This window comes from Ranitomeya imitator, chromosome 2 (assembly GCF_032444005.1).
Source record: "Ranitomeya imitator isolate aRanImi1 chromosome 2, aRanImi1.pri, whole genome shotgun sequence".
Lineage (NCBI taxonomy): Eukaryota > Metazoa > Chordata > Amphibia > Anura > Dendrobatidae > Ranitomeya > Ranitomeya imitator.
In genome coordinates, this window is record NC_091283.1 from 70,987,239 (window position 1) to 71,006,775 (window position 19,537).

The window sequence follows — 19,537 nt, forward strand, 5'->3', positions numbered from 1 at the left end:
AGCTCTCCAGCGACCAAACAGCGACGCTGCAGCGATCGACATCGTTGTCGGTATCGCTGCAGCGTCGCTTAGTGTGACGGTACCTTTAAACCTGGTGAACTGGTCATTTAATCACATTAACTCAAGGGGACTTTATAGCTATGAGTTTTTTTGAATAAAAGTTCATCTTATTGTGCAAAAAATATCACCCATATGTACATAACTTGCTCATGCCCATGTAAATTGCTGTTTTGTGCTTTTTAATTATTTAGTGTTACATCACTGTGCGTTCTCTGCTGCTGTTCTGAAAGCAATTTAGCGTTTGGTAGATTTATTGCATTTTACTTCAACCTTATTCGACTTACAAGTTACACAACAAAATCGCACTGATGTGGCTAGTATTTTCTCTTAAAGGCTGTGTGCACCTTCACACAGAATTTTTTTGCAAAATTAAATGGAATCTGTCACCTACTTTTTCGTATATAAGATGCGGCCACCTCCTTTAGGAGCTTATCTACAGCATTCTGTAATGCTGTATATAAGCCCCCGATGTAACCTGAAAGATAAGAAAAACAAGTTAGATTATACTCACCCGGGGGGGCGGTCCGGGGCGGTCCGGTCCGGTCCGATGGACGTTACAGGTCCAGGTCCAGCGCCTCCCATCTTCATGCGATGACGTCCTCTTCTTTGCTTCTTGTCACAGCGCCTGCGCAGGTGAACTTTCTGTCGCAGCTCCTGCGCAGGCGTACTTTATCTGTCCTGTTTAGGGCAGTGCAAAGTACTGCAGTTCGCAGGCACTGGGCTTCTCAGACCTTTCCCGCTGCCTGCGCACTGCAGTACTTTGCTCTGTCCTCAACAGGGCAAATCAGTACGCCTGCGCAGGAGCTGCGGCAGGAAGAAAAGAGGACGTCATCGTATGAAGATGGGAGGCACCGGACCCGCACCGCGAAACCCATCAGACCCGGAACGCACCAGACCGCCCCTGGGTGAGTATAATCTAACTTGTTTTTCCAGGACGTCCCCCTGACAGCACTCTGGAGGACGTCCTCCTCCTCCTTGCAGGGACAGAAAAGACAACACGAGAGGTTAAAAGGTCCCACTCCGCCCCCTTTCCTTCAGTGTTTTTCCTGTCCCTGCATGGAGGGACACACGAGACTCAAGCGCAGAAGCTTACCGCCAGGCAGAAGAGGCCGGAGGGCTCAGGGGGAGCGTGCGGCTGGTCCAACATCTTTCTCCCTCATCGGTAGCCCAGGGCAGATACTTCCCGTGGGGAAATCCCTCTGCCCCAGAGACCAGTCGAGCGGATGAGCTCCTGGACAAAGCCGCTTCTTCCCGTTGGGGGGCTCTGGGCTCGGGCGCCATAGGAGAAGAGGCGCCAGGCAAAAGAGGCGCAGGGACCCACGTGTTCCATAATGAACACGGCGGGGTCGAAAGAGCTTCCAGGGTTGGCAGCAGAGCGGATCTTACTTTCGAAAGTAAGTGCTGGGTAGCCGCGGTGACGTCAGCGGCATATCTCAGAGCACAGTGTGGAACGCTGGACAGACATAATAGCTGAGCGGTGATCCAGCATTCCACAACGTTAGGAGCAGCAGGCGCCAAAGTTGATTAAACTGGCGCAGGTTGCGGTTATTCAGTCCGGAGTCACAAGGTGGGCACAAAGGACTGGAGCAGAGGTTCTGCAATGCTGGAGACAAAGGGTGAGTGCAGCGATGGCTGCTGGGGGCCCTTTTCTGTCATAGGATTACATAGTTACCCACTCCTGATTATCTTTTTAACTGAGGATGCTGGGGTAAGTGCGCATAGTGCACATATATCTACACACACATATGTAGACGCTAAGCGTACCCATTCTTATGTTTAGGATAAGCATGTCTCGCAGACACTCCTCCCAACGACTAAAAAGCCAGGCAAGACCTCGGCGAAGTCTAAGCGGTGCTCCATATGCAATGTAAATCTGCTGGAAGCATACAAAAAAGATTTTTGCAACTCCTGCATTTCCATGGTTATAAGAGAAGAACAACCAACATTCTTATCAGAAATCAGGAGTCTAGTTCGGGAAGAGATACAAAGTTCGTTAGCTACTATGACACCGCAGTACCCTTCCAGTCCAGGCCCGAGTCGCAAGAGACCGAGAATGGACCCAGAGCAAAGGAGTTCGATTATTTCTTCAAAGGAAGAATCAGACTTTAGGAGTTCGGATCAGGAAGAAGGAGAGTTGCCTTTAGAAGAACAGGATCAGGGAAGGAAGTTTCTCTTTTCTGTGGAAGACACGGAAGAGTTAGTTCAAGCGGTGAGAAATACGATGCAGATGAAGGAGGAGCCGCGTCCAAAATCCAGACAGGACTTGATGTTTGGGGGTCTTACATCTCAAAGACAGACAAGTGTTCCCGGTGAGCGAACACATCCGACTTATGATATTGCAAGAATGGAAGGATGCAGAACGTAGACTGGTGATGTCCCGAGAATTTAAAGGCCGTCTACCGTTTGACCCAGAGGATATCAAAACATGGGAAGAAATCCATCCCCTTTGAGGATTCATCAAGCCTCAAAGACGCCATGGACCGCAATGCAGATATTCTCTTGCGTCGAGCTTGGGAAACATCGGCAGCTTTGATAAAGGCTAACATAGCCGCTACATCAGTAGCCAGGTCTATGTACTTGTGGATGGGACAATTAGAAGAACATTTGGTTAATAAGACCCCGCGGGCGGATATAATATCTTCCCTACCCATTATAAAGTCGGCCATGGCTTTTATGGCAGATACTTCAGCTGAATCAGTGAGATTTGCAGCTAGAAATAGTTCCTTATCTAATGCAACTCGTAAGACCATATGGCTTATATCTTGGTCGGGAGATAATGCATCTAAAAATAAATTAAGTGCCATTCCCTTTGCAGGATCCAGGGTGTTTGGACAAGCATTAGATGACATTTTAGAGTTCGCATCTGATAGTAAAAAAGGTTTTCCTGAGGATAAACCTAAGAAATTTCAGCCCTTTCAGAAAAGACCTCCACCTCACAAACAACCTGACTATAGAGAGCAGTGGAGATCCAATAGAGGAGCCTATAAAGGATCCTATGCTCAGAACAGACGGGGAAGAAATTCCCTTTTTGGGTCAAGCTCTAGATCTAGAAGGCAATGACGCCATAGGTATAGGGGGCAGATTCAGTCGGTTTCTGATCAACTGGAGGCGGATCACAAAAAATGCATATGTCCTCAATATAATATCCGAAAGCTACAAAATAGAGCTTACATCTCCCGCGCCACAAAGGTGTCTCACCAACATCGGTGGCAAACAATTCTCCAATGTTCTCTGACCTTCAGAATCTTTTCAGATCTCAGGTCATAGTTCGGGTTCCCTCATCGGAAATAAGCATAGGTAACTACTCTTCCCTATTTTCAATCCCAAAACCGTCAGGAGAAACACGCACGATAATAAACCTGAAACCTTTAAATGTATGCGTCAAATACAAAAGGTTCAGAATGGAGTCAATAAGGTCAACCATCCACCTTATAGACAGAAATTCGGTAATGTGCACTCTTGACCTGAAGAGTGCATATTATCAGGTGCCAATTGTTATGACCTGGTGGTAAGGACAATAATGGACCTGGTGGTTAAGAGCACACGGAATGACCTGATAGTTACTAATAATATAGGACGAGCTCTGAGACGTGGGAACTCTGCTGACCGCAATCCCTAATCCTATCACACACACTAGAAATAGCCGTGGATTGCTCCTAACGCTCCCTATGCAACTCGACACAGCCTAAGAAACTAGCTAGCCCTAGAGATAGAAAAATAAAGCCTACCTTGCCTCAGAGAAATTCCCCAAAGGAAAAGGCAGACCCCCACATATAATGACTGTGAGTAAAGATGAAAATTACAAACACAGAGATGAAATAGATTTAGCAAAGTGAGGCCCGACTTACTGAACAGACAGAGGATAGGAAAGGTAACTTTCCGGTCAGCACAAAAAACTACAAAAAGACCACGCAGAGGGCGCAAAAAGACCCTCCGCACCGACTCACGGTGCGGAGGCGCTCTCTCTGCGTCCCAGAGCTTCCAGCAAGCAAGACAAAATCAAAATAGCAAGCTGGACAGAAAAATAGCAAACCAGAGAAAAGCAAGCAGGACTTAGCTTCTGCTGGGAAGACAGGTCACAAGAACGATCCAGGAGAGAACAAGACCAATACTGGAACATTGACAGGTGGCATGGAGCAATGATCTAAGTGGAGTTAAATAGAGCAGCCAGCTAACGAATTAACCTCATCACTTGTGGAAGGAAACTCAGAAGCAGCAGCTCCACTCACAACCACCAGAGGAAGCCCATGGACAGAACCAGCCGAAGTACCATTCATGACCACAGGAGGGAGCTTGACAACAGAATTCACAACAGTCAATTCACTCAACGTCTCAGGAGCTTCTGAAGTTTTTGGTAAGATTGCCGGACCAGACCTGCCACCTCCAGTTTCAGTGCTTCCCGTTTGGTCTTGCCTCAGCTCCAAGGATATTCACAAAGCTGGTGGCAGACGTAGTGGCATACTTAAGAAATCAAAAAATTATAATAATTCCTTATTTGGATGATTTTCTTCTGGTAGCTCGAGCAGAAGAGACTTTACTCCTACACAGAGATCGAGTCATATCAGTGTTGGAACACATGGGCTGGGTCGTAAATCGAAAAAACTCAAACTTAAAACCCGAATCTCGAAAGGTATTCCTGGGAGTTCTTCTGGATTCTATCTCCAGACAGTCCTTTCTTCCAAGAGAAAAACGGGAGACATTAAAGAAGATGATCATAGAGTTCCTGAGGCATCAGGTTACCATAAGATCAGCCATGAAGATCTTAGGAAAGATGACAGCCTGTATCACTTGTGTCAGGTGGGCCCAAGCTCACTCAAGACTACTACAAAATCAAGTTCTCTCGGTATGGGATCTGTTGTGAATTCTGTTGTCGGGCTCCCTCCTGTGGTCGTGAATGGTACTTCGGCTGGTTCTGTCCATGGACTTCCTCTGGTGGCTGTGGGTGTTTCTGAGTTTCCTTCCACAGGTGACGAGGCTAAGTCGTTAGTGGGCTGCTCTATTTAACTCCACTTAGATCTTTGCCCCATGCCAGCTGTCAATGTTGTACTATTGGTCTAGTTCGTTCCTGGATTGTTCTGTTACCTGTTACTCCAGCAGAAGCTAAGTTCCTCTTTGCTATTTTCCTGTTTGCTATTTTTTCTGTCCAGCTTGCTTTTGTGAATATTGCCTTGCTTGCTGGAAGCTCTGGGACGCAGAGGGGCGCCTCCGCACCGTGAGTCGGTGCGGAAGGTTTTTTTCCCTGCACTCTCTGCGTGGCTTTTTGTAGGTTTTTGTGCTGACCGCAAGTGACCTTTTCTATCCTCTGTCTATCCAGTAAGTCGGGCCTCTCTTTGCTAAATCTATTTCATCTCTGTTTGTGATTTCATCTTAACTCACAGTCATTATATGTGGGGGGCTGCCTTTTCCTTTGGGGAATTTCTCTGAGGCAAGGTAGGCTTTATTTTCCTTTCTTAGGGCTAGCTAGTTCTGAGGCTGTGTCGAGTTGCATAGGAAGCGTTAGGAGCAATCCACGGCTATTTCTAGTGTGTGTGATAGGATTAGGGATTGCGGTCAGCAGAGTTTCCACTTCCCAGAGCTTGTCCCGTGTTTTTGTAGCTATCAGATCTTTCTAGGTGCTCTTGATCATCAGGTCCATAATTGTCCTAACCACCAGGTCATAACAGTACAGCTGGCCCAAAGTGTTAATGCATCTCAATAGAGGGATAAGAGAAGTTCTGAGACCATTTTTTTTTCTTCTTTGCAGTGTGTTTTGTCTCTCTTTTCCCCTTTACCTCTGGGTGGTTCAGGATACAGGTGTAAACATGGACATTCAAGGTCTGTCCTCTTGGATGGATAATCTCACTACAAGGGTACAAAACATTCAAGATTTTGTGGTTCAGAATCCGATGTCAGAGCCTAGGATTCCTATTCCTGATTTGTTTTTTGGTGATAGATCTAAGTTCTTGAATTTCAAAAATAATTGTAAATTGTTTCTTGCCTTGAAACCTCGCTCCTCTGGTGACCCTGTTCAACAAGTAAGGATCATTATTTCTTTGTTGCGTGGTGACCCTCAAGACTGGGCATTTTCCCTTGCGCCAGGAGATCCGGCATTGCGTGATGTTGATGCGTTTTTCCTGGCGCTTGGATTGCTTTATGATGAACCTAATGCAGTGGATCAGGCAGAGAAAATCTTGCTGGCTCTGTGTCAGGGTCAGGATGAAGCGGAGATATATTGTCAGAAGTTTAGAAAGTGGTCTGTGCTCACTCAGTGGAATGAATGTGCCCTGGCAGCAATCTTCAGAAAGGGTCTCTCTGAAGCCTTAAGGATGTCATGGTGGGATTTCCCATGCCTGCTGGTCTGAATGAGTCTATGTCTTTGGCCATTCAGATCGATCAACGCTTGCGTGAGCGTAAAGCTGTGCACCATTTGGCGGTACTATCTGAGCATGGGCCTGAGCCTATGCAATGTGATAGAACTTTGACCAGAGCTGAACGGCAAGAACACAGACGTCGGAATGGGCTATGTATTTACTGTGGTGATTCCACTCATGCTATCTCCGATTGTCCTAAGCGCAATAAGCGGTTCGCTAGGTCTGCCACTATTGGTACGGTACAGTCTAAATTTCTATTGTCCGTTACTCTGATTTGCTCTTTGTCATCCTATTCTGTTATGGCATTTGTGGATTCAGGCGCTACCCTGAATTTGATGGACTTGGAGTATGCTAGGCGCTGTGGTTTTTTCTTGGAGCCCTTGCAGTATCCTGTTCCATTGAGAGGAATTGATGCTACGCCTTTGGCCAAGAATAAGCCTCAGTACTGGACCCAATTGACCATGTGCATGGCTCCTGCACATCAGGAGGATATCCGCTTTTTGGTGTTGCATAATCTGCATGATGTGGTCGTTTTGGGGTTGCCATGGCTACAGGTTCATAATCCAGTATTGGACTGGAAATCTATGTCTGTGTCCAGCTGGGGTTGTCAGGGGGTACATGGTGATGTTCCATTTTTGTCAATTTCGTCTTCCACTCCTTCTGAAGTTCCAGAGTTTTTGTCGGATTATCGGGATGTATTTGATGAGCCCAAAGCCAGTGCCCTACCTCCTCATAGGGATTGCGATTGTGCAATTAATTTGATTCCTGGTAGTAAGTTTCCTAAGGGCCGATTGTTCAATTTATCTGTGCCAGAACACGCCGCTATGCGGAGTTATATAAAGGAATCCTTGGAGAAAGGCCATATTCGCCCGTCGTCATCACCGTTAGGAGCAGGTTTCTTTTTTGTGGCCAAGAAGGATGGTTCTTTGAGACCTTGTATTGATTACCGCCTTCTTGATAAAATTACAGTCAAATTTCAGTATCCTTTGCCGTTGCTGTCTGATTTGTTTGCTCGTATTAAAGGGGCTAGTTGGTTCACCAAGATAGATCTTCGAGGGGCGTATAATCTTGTGCGTATTAAACAAGGCGATGAATGGAAAACAGCATTTAATACGCCCGAGGGCCATTTTGAGTACCTGGTTATGCCATTCGGGCTTTCCAATGCTACATCAGTATTTCAGTCCTTTATGCATGACATCTTCCGAGAGTACCTGGATAAATTCCTGATTGTGTATTTGGATGATATTTTGGTCTTTTCGGATGATTGGGAGTCTCATGTGAAGCAGGTCAGAATGGTGTTCCAGGTCCTTCGTGCGAATTCCTTGTTTGTGAAGGGGTCAAAGTGTCTCTTTGGAGTTCAGAAGGTTTCATTTTTGGGGTTCATTTTTTCCCCTTCTACTATCGAGATGGACCCTGTTAAAGTCCAGGCCATTTACGATTGGACTCAGCCGACATCTGTGAAGAGCCTGCAAAAGTTCCTGGGCTTTGCTAATTTTTATCGGCGCTTCATCGGTAATTTTTCTACTGTTGCTAAACCGTTGACTGATTTGACCAAGAAGGGTGCTGATGTGGTCAATTGGTCTTCTGCAGCTGTAGAGGCTTTTCAGGAGTTGAAGCGTCGTTTTTCTTCTGCCCCTGTGTTGTGCCAGCCAGATGTTTCGCTCCCGTTTCAGGTTGAGGTTGATGCTTCTGAGATTGGAGCAGGGGCTGTTTTGTCGCAAAGAAGTTCTGATGGCTCGGTGATGAAGCCATGTGCTTTCTTTTCTAGAAAGTTTTCGCCTGCTGAGCGCAATTATGATGTTGGTAATCGAGAGTTGTTGGCCATGAAGTGGGCATTCGAGGAGTGGCGTCATTGGCTTGAAGGAGCCAAGCATCGCGTGGTGGTCTTGACAGATCACAAGAATTTGACTTATCTTGAGTCTGCCAAACGGTTGAATCCGAGACAGGCTCGATGGTCGTTATTTTTCTACCGTTTTGATTTTGTGGTTTCGTACCTTCCTGGCTCTAAGAATGTGAAGGCTGATGCCCTGTCAAGGAGTTTTGTGCCTGACTCTCCGGGTTTTCCTAAGCCGGCGGGTATTCTCAAAGAGGGGGTAATTTTGTCTGCCATCTCCCCTGATTTGCGGCGGGTGCTGCAAAAATTTCAGGCTGATGGACCTGATCGTTGCCCAGCGGAGAGACTGTTTGTCCCTGATAGATGGACTAGTAGAGTTATCTTTGAGATTCATTGTTCAGTGTTGGCTGGGCATCCTGGAATCTTTGGTACCAGAGATTTGGTGGCTAGATCCTTTTGGTGGCCGTCTTTGTCACGGGATGTGCGTTCTTTTGTGCAGTCCTGTGGGACTTGTGCTCGGGCTAAGCCCTGCTGTTCTCGTGCCAGTGGGTTTCTTTTGCCCTTGCCGGTCCCGAAGAGGCCCTGGACGCATATTTCTATGGATTTTATTTCGGATCTCCCCGTCTCTCAAAAGATGTCGGTCATTTGGGTGGTTTGTGATCGCTTTTCTAAGATGGTCCATTTGGTACCCTTGTCTAAATTGCATTCCTCCTCTGATTTGGTGCCATTGTTTTTTCAGCATGTGGTTCGTTTACATGGTATCCCGGAGAACATCGTTTCTGACAGAGGTTCCCAGTTTGTTTCGAGGTTTTGGCGATCCTTTTGTGCTAGGATGGGCATTGATTTGTCTTTTTCCTCGGCTTTCCATCCTCAGACAAATGGCCAAACCGAACGAACTAATCAGATTTTGGAAACATATCTGAGATGCTTTGTTTCTGCTGATCAGGATGATTGGGTGTCCTTTTTGCCATTGGCTGAGTTCGCCCATAATAATCGGGCCAGCTCGGCTACTTTGGTTTCGCCGTTTTTCTGCAATTCTGGTTTCCATCCTCGTTTCTCTTCAGGGCAGGTTGAGTCTTCGGACTGTCCTGGTGTAGATACTGTGGTGGATAGGTTGCAGCAGATTTGGACTCATGTGGTGGACAATTTGACATTGTCCCAGGAGAAGGCTCAACGTTTCGCTAACCGCCGGCGCTGTGTGGGTCCCCGACTTCGTGTTGGGGATTTGGTTTGGTTGTCGTCTCGTTATGTTCCTATGAAGGTTTCCTCTCCTAAGTTTAAGCCTCGTTTCATTGGTCCATATAAGATTTCTGAGGTTATCAATCCTGTCTCATTTCGTTTGGCCCTTTGTTATGACCTGGTGGTCAGGACTATAATGAACCTGGTGGTTAAGAGCACACGGAATGACCTGATAGTTACTGATAATAAGGACGAGCTCTGGGACGTGGGAACTCTGCTGACCGCAATCCCTAATCCTATCAAACACACTAGAAATAACCGTGGATTGCGCCTAACGCTCCCTATGCAACTCGGCACAGCCTAAGGAACTAGCTAGCCCTGAAGATAGAAAAATAAGCCTACCTTGCCTCAGAGAAATTCCCCAAAGGAAAAGGCAGCCCCCCACATATAATGACTGTGAGTAAAGATGAAAATACAAACACAGAGATGAAATAGATTTAGCAAAGTGAGGCCCGACTTACTGAACAGACCGAGGATAGAAAAGGTTACTTTGCGGTCAGCACAAAAACCTGCAAAAAGACCACGCAGAGGGCGCAAAAAAGAGCACTCCCTCTGCGTCCCAGAGCTTCCAGCAAGCAAGACACAATAAAAATAGCAAGCTGGACAGAAAAAATAGCAAACCAAAGAAATACAAGCTGTAACTTAGCTTCTGCTGGGAAGACAGGTCACAAGAACGATCCAGGAGTGAACTAGACCAATACTGGAACATTGACAGGTGGCGTGGAGCAAAGATCTAAGTGGAGTTAAATAGAGCGGCAGCTAACGAATTAACCTCGTCACCTGCGGAAGGAAACTCAGAAACACCCACCAGAGAAAGTCCATGGACAGAACCAGCCGAAGTACCATTCATGACCACAGGAGGGAGCCCGACAACAGAATTCACAACAGTACCCCCCTCTTGAGGAGGGGTCACCGAACCCTCACCAGAGCCCCCAGGCCGACCAGGATGAGCCAAATGAAAGCACGAACCAGATCGGCAGCATGAACATCAGAGGCAAAAACCCAGGAATTATCTTCCTGACCATAACCCTTCCACTTGACCAGGTACTGAAGTTTCCGTCTCGAAACACGAGAATCCAAAATCTTCTCCACCACATACTCAACTCCCCCTCAACCAACACCGGGGCAGGAGGATCAACGGTTGGAACCACAGGCGCCACGTATCTCCGTAATAACGACCTATGGAACACATTATGGATGGCAAAAGAAACAGGAAGGGCCAAACGAAATGACACAGGATTGATAACCTCAGAAATCTTATATGGACCAATGAAACGAGGCTTAAACTTAGGAGAGGAAACCTTCATAGGAACATAACGAGACGACAACCAAACCAAATCCCCAACACGAAGTCGGGGACCCACACAGCGCCGGCGGTTAGCGAAACGTTGAGCCTTCTCCTGGGACAATGTCAAATTGTCCACCACATGAGTCCAAATCTGCTGCAACCTATCCACCACAGTATCTACACCAGGACAGTCCGAAGACTCAACCTGCCCTGAAGAGAAACGAGGATGGAAACCAGAATTGCAGAAAAACGGCGAAACCAAAGTAGCCGAGCTGGCCCGATTATTAAGGGCGAACTCAGCCAACGGCAAAAAGGACACCCAATCATCCTGATCAGCAGAAACAAAGCATCTCAGATATGTTTCCAAAGTTTGATTAGTTCGTTCGGTTTGGCCATTTGTCTGAGGATGGAAAGCCGAGGAAAAAGACAAATCAATGCCCATCCTAGCACAAAAGGATCGCCAAAACCTCGAAACAAACTGGGAACCTCTGTCAGAAACGATGTTCTCCGGGATACCATGTAAACGAACCACATGCTGGAAAAATAATGGCACCAAATCAAAGGAGGAAGGCAATTTAGACAAAGGTACCAAATGGACCATCTTAGAAAAGCGATCACAAACCACCCAAATGACCGACATCTTTTGAGAGACGGGGAGATCCGAAATAAAATCCATAGAAATATGCGTCCAGGGCCTCTTCGGGACCGGCAAGGGCAAAAGCAACCCACTGGCACGAGAACAGCAGGGCTTAGCCCGAGCACAAGTCCCACTGGACTGCACAAAAGAACGCGCATCCCGTGACAAAGACGGCCACCAGGAGGATCTAGCCACCAAATCTCTGGTACCAAAGATTCCAGGATGCCCAGCCAACACTGAACAATGAATCTCAGAGATAACTCTACTAGTCCATCTATCAGGGACAAACAGTTTCTCCGCTGGGCAACGGTCAGGTCTATCAGCCTGAAATTTTTGCAGCACCCACCGCAAATCAGGGGAGATGGCAGACAAAATTACCCCCTCTTTGAGAATACCCGCCGGCTCAGGAACACCCGGAGAGTCAGGCACAAAACTCCTTGATAGGGCATCAGCCTTCACATTCTTAGAGCCAGGAAGGTACGAAACCACAAAATCAAAACGGGAGAAAAATAATGACCATCGAGCCTGTCTCAGATTCAACCGTTTGGCAGACTCAAGATAAGTCAAATTCTTGTGATCTGTCAAGACCACCACGCGATGCTTGGCTCCTTCCAGCCAATGACGCCACTCCTCGAATGCCCACTTCATGGCCAACAACTCACGATTACCAACATCATAGTTACGCTCAGCAGGCGAAAACTTTCTAGAAAAGAAAGCACATGGCTTCATCACCGAGCCATCAGAACTTCTTTGCGACAAAACAGCCCCTGCTCCAATCTCAGAAGCATCAACCTCAACCTGAAACGGGAGCGAAACATCTGGCTGGCACAACACAGGGGCAGAAGAAAAACGACGCTTCAACTCCTGAAAAGCCTCTACAGCTGCAGAAGACCAATTGACCACATCAGCACCCTTCTTGGTCAAATCAGTCAACGGTTTAGCAACAGTAGAAAAATTAGCGATGAAGCGCCGATAAAAATTAGCAAAGCCCAGGAACTTTTGCAGGCTCTTCACAGATGTCGGCTGAGTCCAATCGTAAATGGCCTGGACTTTAACAGGGTCCATCTCGATAGTAGAAGGGGAAAAAATGAACCCCAAAAATGAAACCTTCTGAACTCCAAAGAGACACTTTGACCCCTTCACAAACAAGGAATTCGCACGAAGGACCTGGAACACCATTCTGACCTGCTTCACATGAGACTCCCAATCATCCGAAAAGACCAAAATATCATCCAAATACACAATCAGGAATTTATCCAGGTACTCTCGGAAGATGTCATGCATAAAGGACTGAAATACTGATGGAGCATTGGAAAGCCCGAATGGCATAACCAGGTACTCAAAATGGCCCTCGGGCGTATTAAATGCTGTTTTCCATTCATCGCCTTGTTTAATACGCACAAGATTATACGCTCCTCGAAGATCTATCTTGGTGAACCAACTAGCCCCTTTAATACGAGCAAACAAATCAGACAGCAACGGCAAAGGATACTGAAATTTGACTGTAATTTTATCAAGAAGGCGGTAATCAATACAAGGTCTCAAAGAACCATCCTTCTTGGCCACAAAAAAGAACCCTGCTCCTAATGGTGATGACGACGGGCGAATATGGCCTTTCTCCAAGGACTCCTTTATATAACTGTGCATAGCGGCGTGTTCTGGCACAGATAAATTGAACAATCGGACCTTAGGAAACTTACTACCAGGAATCAAATCAATTGCACAATCGCAATCCCTATGAGGAGGTAGGGCACTGGCTTTGGGCTCATCAAATACATCCCGATAATCTGACAAAAACTCTGGAACTTCAGAAGGGGTGGAAGACGAAATAGACAAAAATGGAACATCACCATGTACCCCCTGGCAACCCCAGCTGAACACAGACATAGATTTCCAGTCCAATACTGGATTGTGAACCTGTAGCCATGGCAACCCCAAAACGACCACATCATGCAGATTATGCAACACCAGAAAGCGGATATCCTCCTGATGTGCAGGAGCCATGCACATGGTCAATTGGGCCCAGTGCTGAGGCTTATTCTTGGCCAAAGGCGTAGCATCAATTCCTCTCAATGGAATAGGATACTGCAAGGGCTCCAAGAAAAAACCACAGCGCCTAGCATACTCCAAGTCCATCAAATTCAGGGCAGCGCCTGAATCCACAAATGCCATAATAGAATAGGATGACAAAGAGCAAATCAGAGTAACAGACAATAGAAATTTAGACTGTACCGTACCAATGGTGGCAGACCTAGCGAACCGCTTAGTGCGCTTAGGACAATCGGAGATAGCATGAGTGGAATCACCACTAAATACACACAGTAAATACATAGCCCATTCCGACGTCTGTGTTCTTGCCGTTCAGCTCTGGTCAAAGTCCTATCACATTGCATAGGCTCAGGCCCATGCTCAGATCGTACCGCCAAATGGTGCACAGCTTTACGCTCACGCAACTGTCGATCGATCTGAATGGCCAAGGACATAGACTCATTCAGACCAGCAGGCATGGGAAACCCCACCATGACATCGTTAAGGGCTTCAGAGAGACCCTTTCTGAAGATAGCTGCCAGGGCACATTCATTCCACTGAGTGAGCACAGACCACTTTCTAAACTTCTGACAATATATCTCCGCTTCATCCTGACCCTGACACAGAGCCAACAAGATTTTCTCTGCCTGATCCACTGAACTAGGTTCGTCATAAAGCAATCCAAGCGCCAGGAAAAACGCATCAACATCACGCAATGCCGGATCTCCTGGCGCAAGGGAAAATGCCCAGACTTGAGGGTCACCACGTAACAAAGAAATAATGATCTTTACTTGTTGAACAGGGTCACCTGAGGAGCGAGGTTTCAAGGCAAGAAACAACTTACAATTATTCTTGAAGTTCAAGAACTTAGATCTGTCACCAAAAAACAAATCAGGAATTGGAATCTTAGGCTCTGACATCGGATTCTGAACCACAAAATCTTGAATGTTTTGTACCCTTGTAGTGAGATTATCCATCCATGAGGACAGACCTTGAATGTCCATGTTTACACCAGTGTCCTGAACCACCCAGAGGTAAAGGGGAAAAGAGAGACAAAACACACTGCAAAGAAGAAAAAAAAATGGTCTCAAACTTCTCTTATCCCTCTATTGAGATGCATTAGTACTTTGGGCCACCTGTACTGTTATGACCTGGTGGTCAGGACTATAATGAACCTGGTGGTTAAGAGCACACGGAATGACCTGATAGTTACTGATAATAAGGACGTGGGAACTCTGCTGATCGCAATCCCTAATCCTATCAAACACACTAGAAATAGCCGTGGATTGCGCCTAACGCTCCCTATGCAACTCGGCACAGCCTAAGGAACTAGCTAGCCCTGAAGATAGAAAAATAAGCCTACCTTGCCTCAGAGAAATTCCCCAAAGGAAAAGGCAGCCCCCCACATATAATGACTGTGAGTAAAGATGAAAATACAAACACAGAGATGAAATAGATTTAGCAAAGTGAGGCCCGACTTACTGAACAGACCGAGGATAGAAAAGGTTACTTTGCGGTCAGCACAAAAACTTGCAAAAAGACCACGCAGAGGGCGCAAAAAAGACCCTCCGCACCGACTCACAGTGCGGAGGCGCTCCCTCTGCGTCCCAGAGCTTCCAGCAAGCAAGACACAATAAAAATAGCAAGCTGGACAGAAAAAATAGCAAACCAAAGAAATACAAGCTGTAACTTAGCTTCTGCTGGGAAGACAGGTCACAAGAACGATCCAGGAGTGAACTAGACCAATACTGGAACATTGATAGGTGGGGTGGAGCAAAGATCTAAGTGGAGTTAAATAGAGCGGCAGCTAACGAATTAACCTCGTCACCTGCGGAAGGAAACTCAGAAACACCCACCAGAGAAAGTCCATGGACAGAACCAGCCGAAGTACCATTCATGACCACAGGAGGGAGCCCGACAACAGAATTCACAACAGCCCTTCCAGCTTCTTTTCCCATCCATAATGTGTTCCATAGGTCGTTATTGCGGAGATACGTGGCGCCTGTGGTTCCATCCGTTGATCCTCCTGCCCCGGTGTTGGTTGAGGGGGAGTTGGAGTATGTGGTGGAGAAGATTTTGGATTCTCGTATTTCGAGACGGAAACTCCAGTACCTGGTCAAGTGGAAGGGTTATGGTCAGGAAGATAATTCCTGGGTTTTTGCCTCTGATGTTCATGCTGCCGATCTGGTTCGTGCCTTTCATTTGGCTCATCCTGGTCGGCCTGGGGGCTCTGGTGAGGGTTCGGTGACCCCTCCTCAAGAGGGGGGTACTGTTGTGAATTCTGTTGTCGGGCTCCCTCCTGTGGTCATGAATGGTACTTCGGCTGGTTCTGTCCATGGACTTCCTCTGGTGGCTGTGGGTGTTTCTGAGTTTCCTCCCACAGGTGACGAGGCTAAGTCGTTAGTGGGCTGCTCTATTTAACTCCACTTAGATCTTTGCCCCATGCCAGCTGTCAATGTTGTACTATTGGTCTAGTTCGCTCCTGGATCGTTCTGTTACCTGTTACTCCAGCAGAAGCTAAGTTCCTCTTTGCTATTTTCCTGTTTGCTATTTTTTCTGTCCAGCTTGCTTTTGTGAATATTGCCTTGCTTGCTGGAAGCTCTGGGACGCAGAGGGGCGCCTCCGCACCGTGAGTCGGTGCGGAAGGTTTTTTTCCCTGCACTCTCTGCGTGGCTTTTTGTAGGTTTTTGTGCTGACCGCAAAGTGACCTTTTCTATCCTCTGTCTGTCCAGTAAGTCGGGCCTCTCTTTGCTAAATCTATTTCATCTCTATGTTTGTGATTTCATCTTATCTCACAGCCATTATATGTGGGGGGCTGCCTTTTCCTTTGGGGAATTTCTCTGAGGCAAGGTAGGCTTTATTTTCCTTTCTTAGGGCTAGCTAGTTCTGAGGCTGTGTCGAGTTGCATAGGGAGCGTTAGGAGCAATCCACGGCTATTTCTAGTGTGTGTGATAGGATTAGGGATTGCGGTCAGCAGAGCTTCCACTTCCCAGAGCTTGTCCCGTGTTTTTGTAGCTATCAGATCTTTCCGGGTGCTCTTGATCATCAGGTCCATAATTGTCCTAACCACCAGGTTATAACAGGGATCGTCGCCAAACATCGCTTGACAAGACAATTCGACTATCAACGGCAGTAAGGAGATCATTACGATGGTGGACACAAGACAGCAACCTAAGAATAGGTGTACCATGGATCTTGACCCCTTGTGTGATAATTACCACCGACGCCAGTCAGTGGGGATGGGGAGCACATCTAGAAGGAAGTTTCTTCCAGGGCAGGTGGCCCGAAGACATCAGCCACAAGTCATCAAATTACAGAGAGCTTTACGCGGTTTGGGAGACCCTAAGAAGAAATCGTTCTCGCCTAAAAAACAAGCATGTGAAGATTCTAACAGACAATATGATGGCAGTTTCCTTCCTAAAACACCAGGGAGGTCCCAGACACAAACCACTTCAGGAGTTAGCACAGAAGATATTTGTTTGCGTGGAGAACACCGTTCTGTCAATCACAGCAGTACACCTAGAAGGGTCTCAGAATATCCTGGCCGACTACCTGAGCAGGAGGAAAGTCTGTCCAACAGAATGGGAACTAAATCAAGAGGTTTTCCAACTATTATGCCATCGTTGGGGAACTCCCAAGATAGATTTATTTGCCACAAGAAAAAATTCGAAGGTGCCCAGATTTTATTTTCTCAACCCTTCGGACATGCCAGAAGCAGTCGACGCCTTAAGCCAGACATGGGACGAACCACTCTCTTATGCGTTTCCTCCATTGGCACTCATTCCGATGGTACTCAGAAAGATTCAGGAAGACCAGGCATCAGTGTTGATGATTGTACCATTCTGGCCAAAAAGAAGCTGGTTTCCGTTGCTGGGATCCATGACAACAGAGAACCCAGTCAAACTCCCTTTATGGAAGGACATAATCTATCAGGGTCCTGTCCTACATCAAAATCCGGAACAATTGCACCTTTCAGCATGGATCCTGAAAGGGACATTTTGAAAGCCCAAGGCTTATCCGAAGAAGTCATCTCAACCATTCAGGCCAGTCGAAAACTGGTAACTTCAGCCATCTATCACAAAATCTGGAAAAGAATCTGTATGGAGGGTGGCAGGTCGGCCGTGATACTGGAGACCCCGGACGTTCCCAGAGTTCTGAATTTTCTCCAATCTGGGTTCAATATGGGGCTTAGACCTAGTACCCTTAAGTTGCAGATCTCAGCCCTCAGCACTTTCTTAGATTATCCTTTGGCCTCTCACCCTTGGATAATTAGATTTATTAAAGCCATTAATAGATTACATCCCACTTTTAGACAATTGACTCCCACTTGGGACTTAAATCTAGTTCTCAGGGCTCTATGTAAAAACCCTTATACCCTTGGGGAAGACATGGCTATCACGGTTCGGACATGGAAAACAGCCTTTTTGGTAGCGATTACAACGGCTAAAAGAGTGGGAGAAATTCAAGCCCTATCTATTAGAAATCCATACCTTCAGTTTTGTGACGATCACATAATTTTAAAATTAGATCAATCATTTATCCCTAAAATAGCTTCAGTGCAAAACCGAAACCAACAATCTTTACATTCTCTTAATGTCAGACAAGCAGTGTTAGACTATCTAGAGGCCACTAGTACCTGGAGAAAAGATCCTAACCTATTTATCCTTTTTGGGGGAAAGAATAGGGGTACAAAAAGCTTCCAAAACTTCTATAGCTAGATGGATCACAACTGTAATTGCTAAAGCCTACTCATCAGACTCCTGGAATCCGAATTATCGGTAGGTATAATACCCATTTTCTTCTCTTTCAGGTTACATTGGGGGCTTATCTACAGCATTACAGAATGCTTATATACAAAAAAGTAGGTGACAGATTCCCTTTAAGCAACTTTATGAATAGTCTTCATTAGTTAGAACATGTCACCATGTCACCATGTAAAATGAGTTTTACCTACAGATATGGGGTTAATCTGCAGGTTAGTAGCGCTACAATGCTGCCCGGCCGCCTTACTGAAAGTGTGGGTAGTGGGAGAATATTAACTTGTTTCCTCCCAGGAGACTGCCGGCTTTTAGTCATAGAGGAGGTGTTGGGAGTGATTACAGTCATCGCTCACAGCACACCTCACTATAATGTAGGCTGTAAGTACACTCCAGGAACTTTGATTGACAGCTCTGCACAGATGTATTGGAAAGCCTGTTGTCAATCAAACTGTTGGGGTGTGATAAAGGTTGCTCGCAGTATACTGAACGGTCACTATAATCGCTCCCTTCACCCATCCTATGACTGAAAGCTGTCAGCTCCCGGGTTGAAGTAAGTTAATTTTCTCCCGGTAGCCTGGCTTTCAGTAAGGCAGCGGGTACAGCATTGTACTGCTACTTAGCTGCAGATGAATCCAGTATCTGTAGGTAAATAGCATTTTCCAATTGACAGCTTCATTTTAACATGTTATACTATTTTGCACCTTGAGAGTGTTTATCTAGCTGAGTGCTTCTGCAAAACTGTTAGAAATCTGTCAGAGCTCCTGCTAAGCTCTGATGGCTCTTTCTGTTCCCTTCTCTCAGTGTTTGGCCTCATTCAGATGTACAATTTTCTCGTTTACAAGAAAACCGGACCTATTATTTTGATCAGAGTTTGATCAGAGTGTGGTTTCAGTGTTATCAGATTTTCTCATACGTAGAGAAAAAAAAAATTCTCCACCTTCTCCTTTCTGACAGTTTGTGAAGTTTCAGTGGGTCCATGAAAAAAATCGGACCACACTTGGACGACATCGAACTATGGTCCGTTTTTTTTCACAGACCCATTAACTTGCATTGCCAATTTTCATCTTACCCTCAGTTCAAAATCGCACAGGTCTCTCCATTATTCTGCAATTTGTTGTCTTCTAAATTACTTATTTTTTTTTAAACATTATGCACTTTTACAGGTTCAGGTTTCACTGAAGCTGATATTTTGCATCAAGCATTGCTCGAAGGTAACTGTACTACGGAAGTGTCCTTGACTGTACTGGATACCATCTCTTTCTTCACTCAAACCTTTAGGGTAAGGATTTGCTCTTAAGAGAACAGCATAAATTCTGCGTGGAAAAAAAGGCAAATTGTATT

At 46.2% G+C, this 19,537-nt stretch overlaps 1 protein-coding gene across 4 annotated transcripts in view; it reads left to right on the top strand.

The window, feature by feature from the left end:
- DOCK11 (dedicator of cytokinesis 11) overlaps positions 1-19,537 on the top strand; it is a 421,093-nt gene that overhangs the window by 279,405 nt on the left and 122,151 nt on the right. For all 4 annotated transcript variants that reach the window (XM_069746935.1, XM_069746933.1, XM_069746934.1 and 1 more), the window contains one exon: positions 19,360-19,475. In XM_069746935.1, the coding sequence (XP_069603036.1) occupies positions 19,360-19,475 (116 nt within the window). The remainder of the gene's footprint in view (positions 1-19,359; positions 19,476-19,537) is intronic.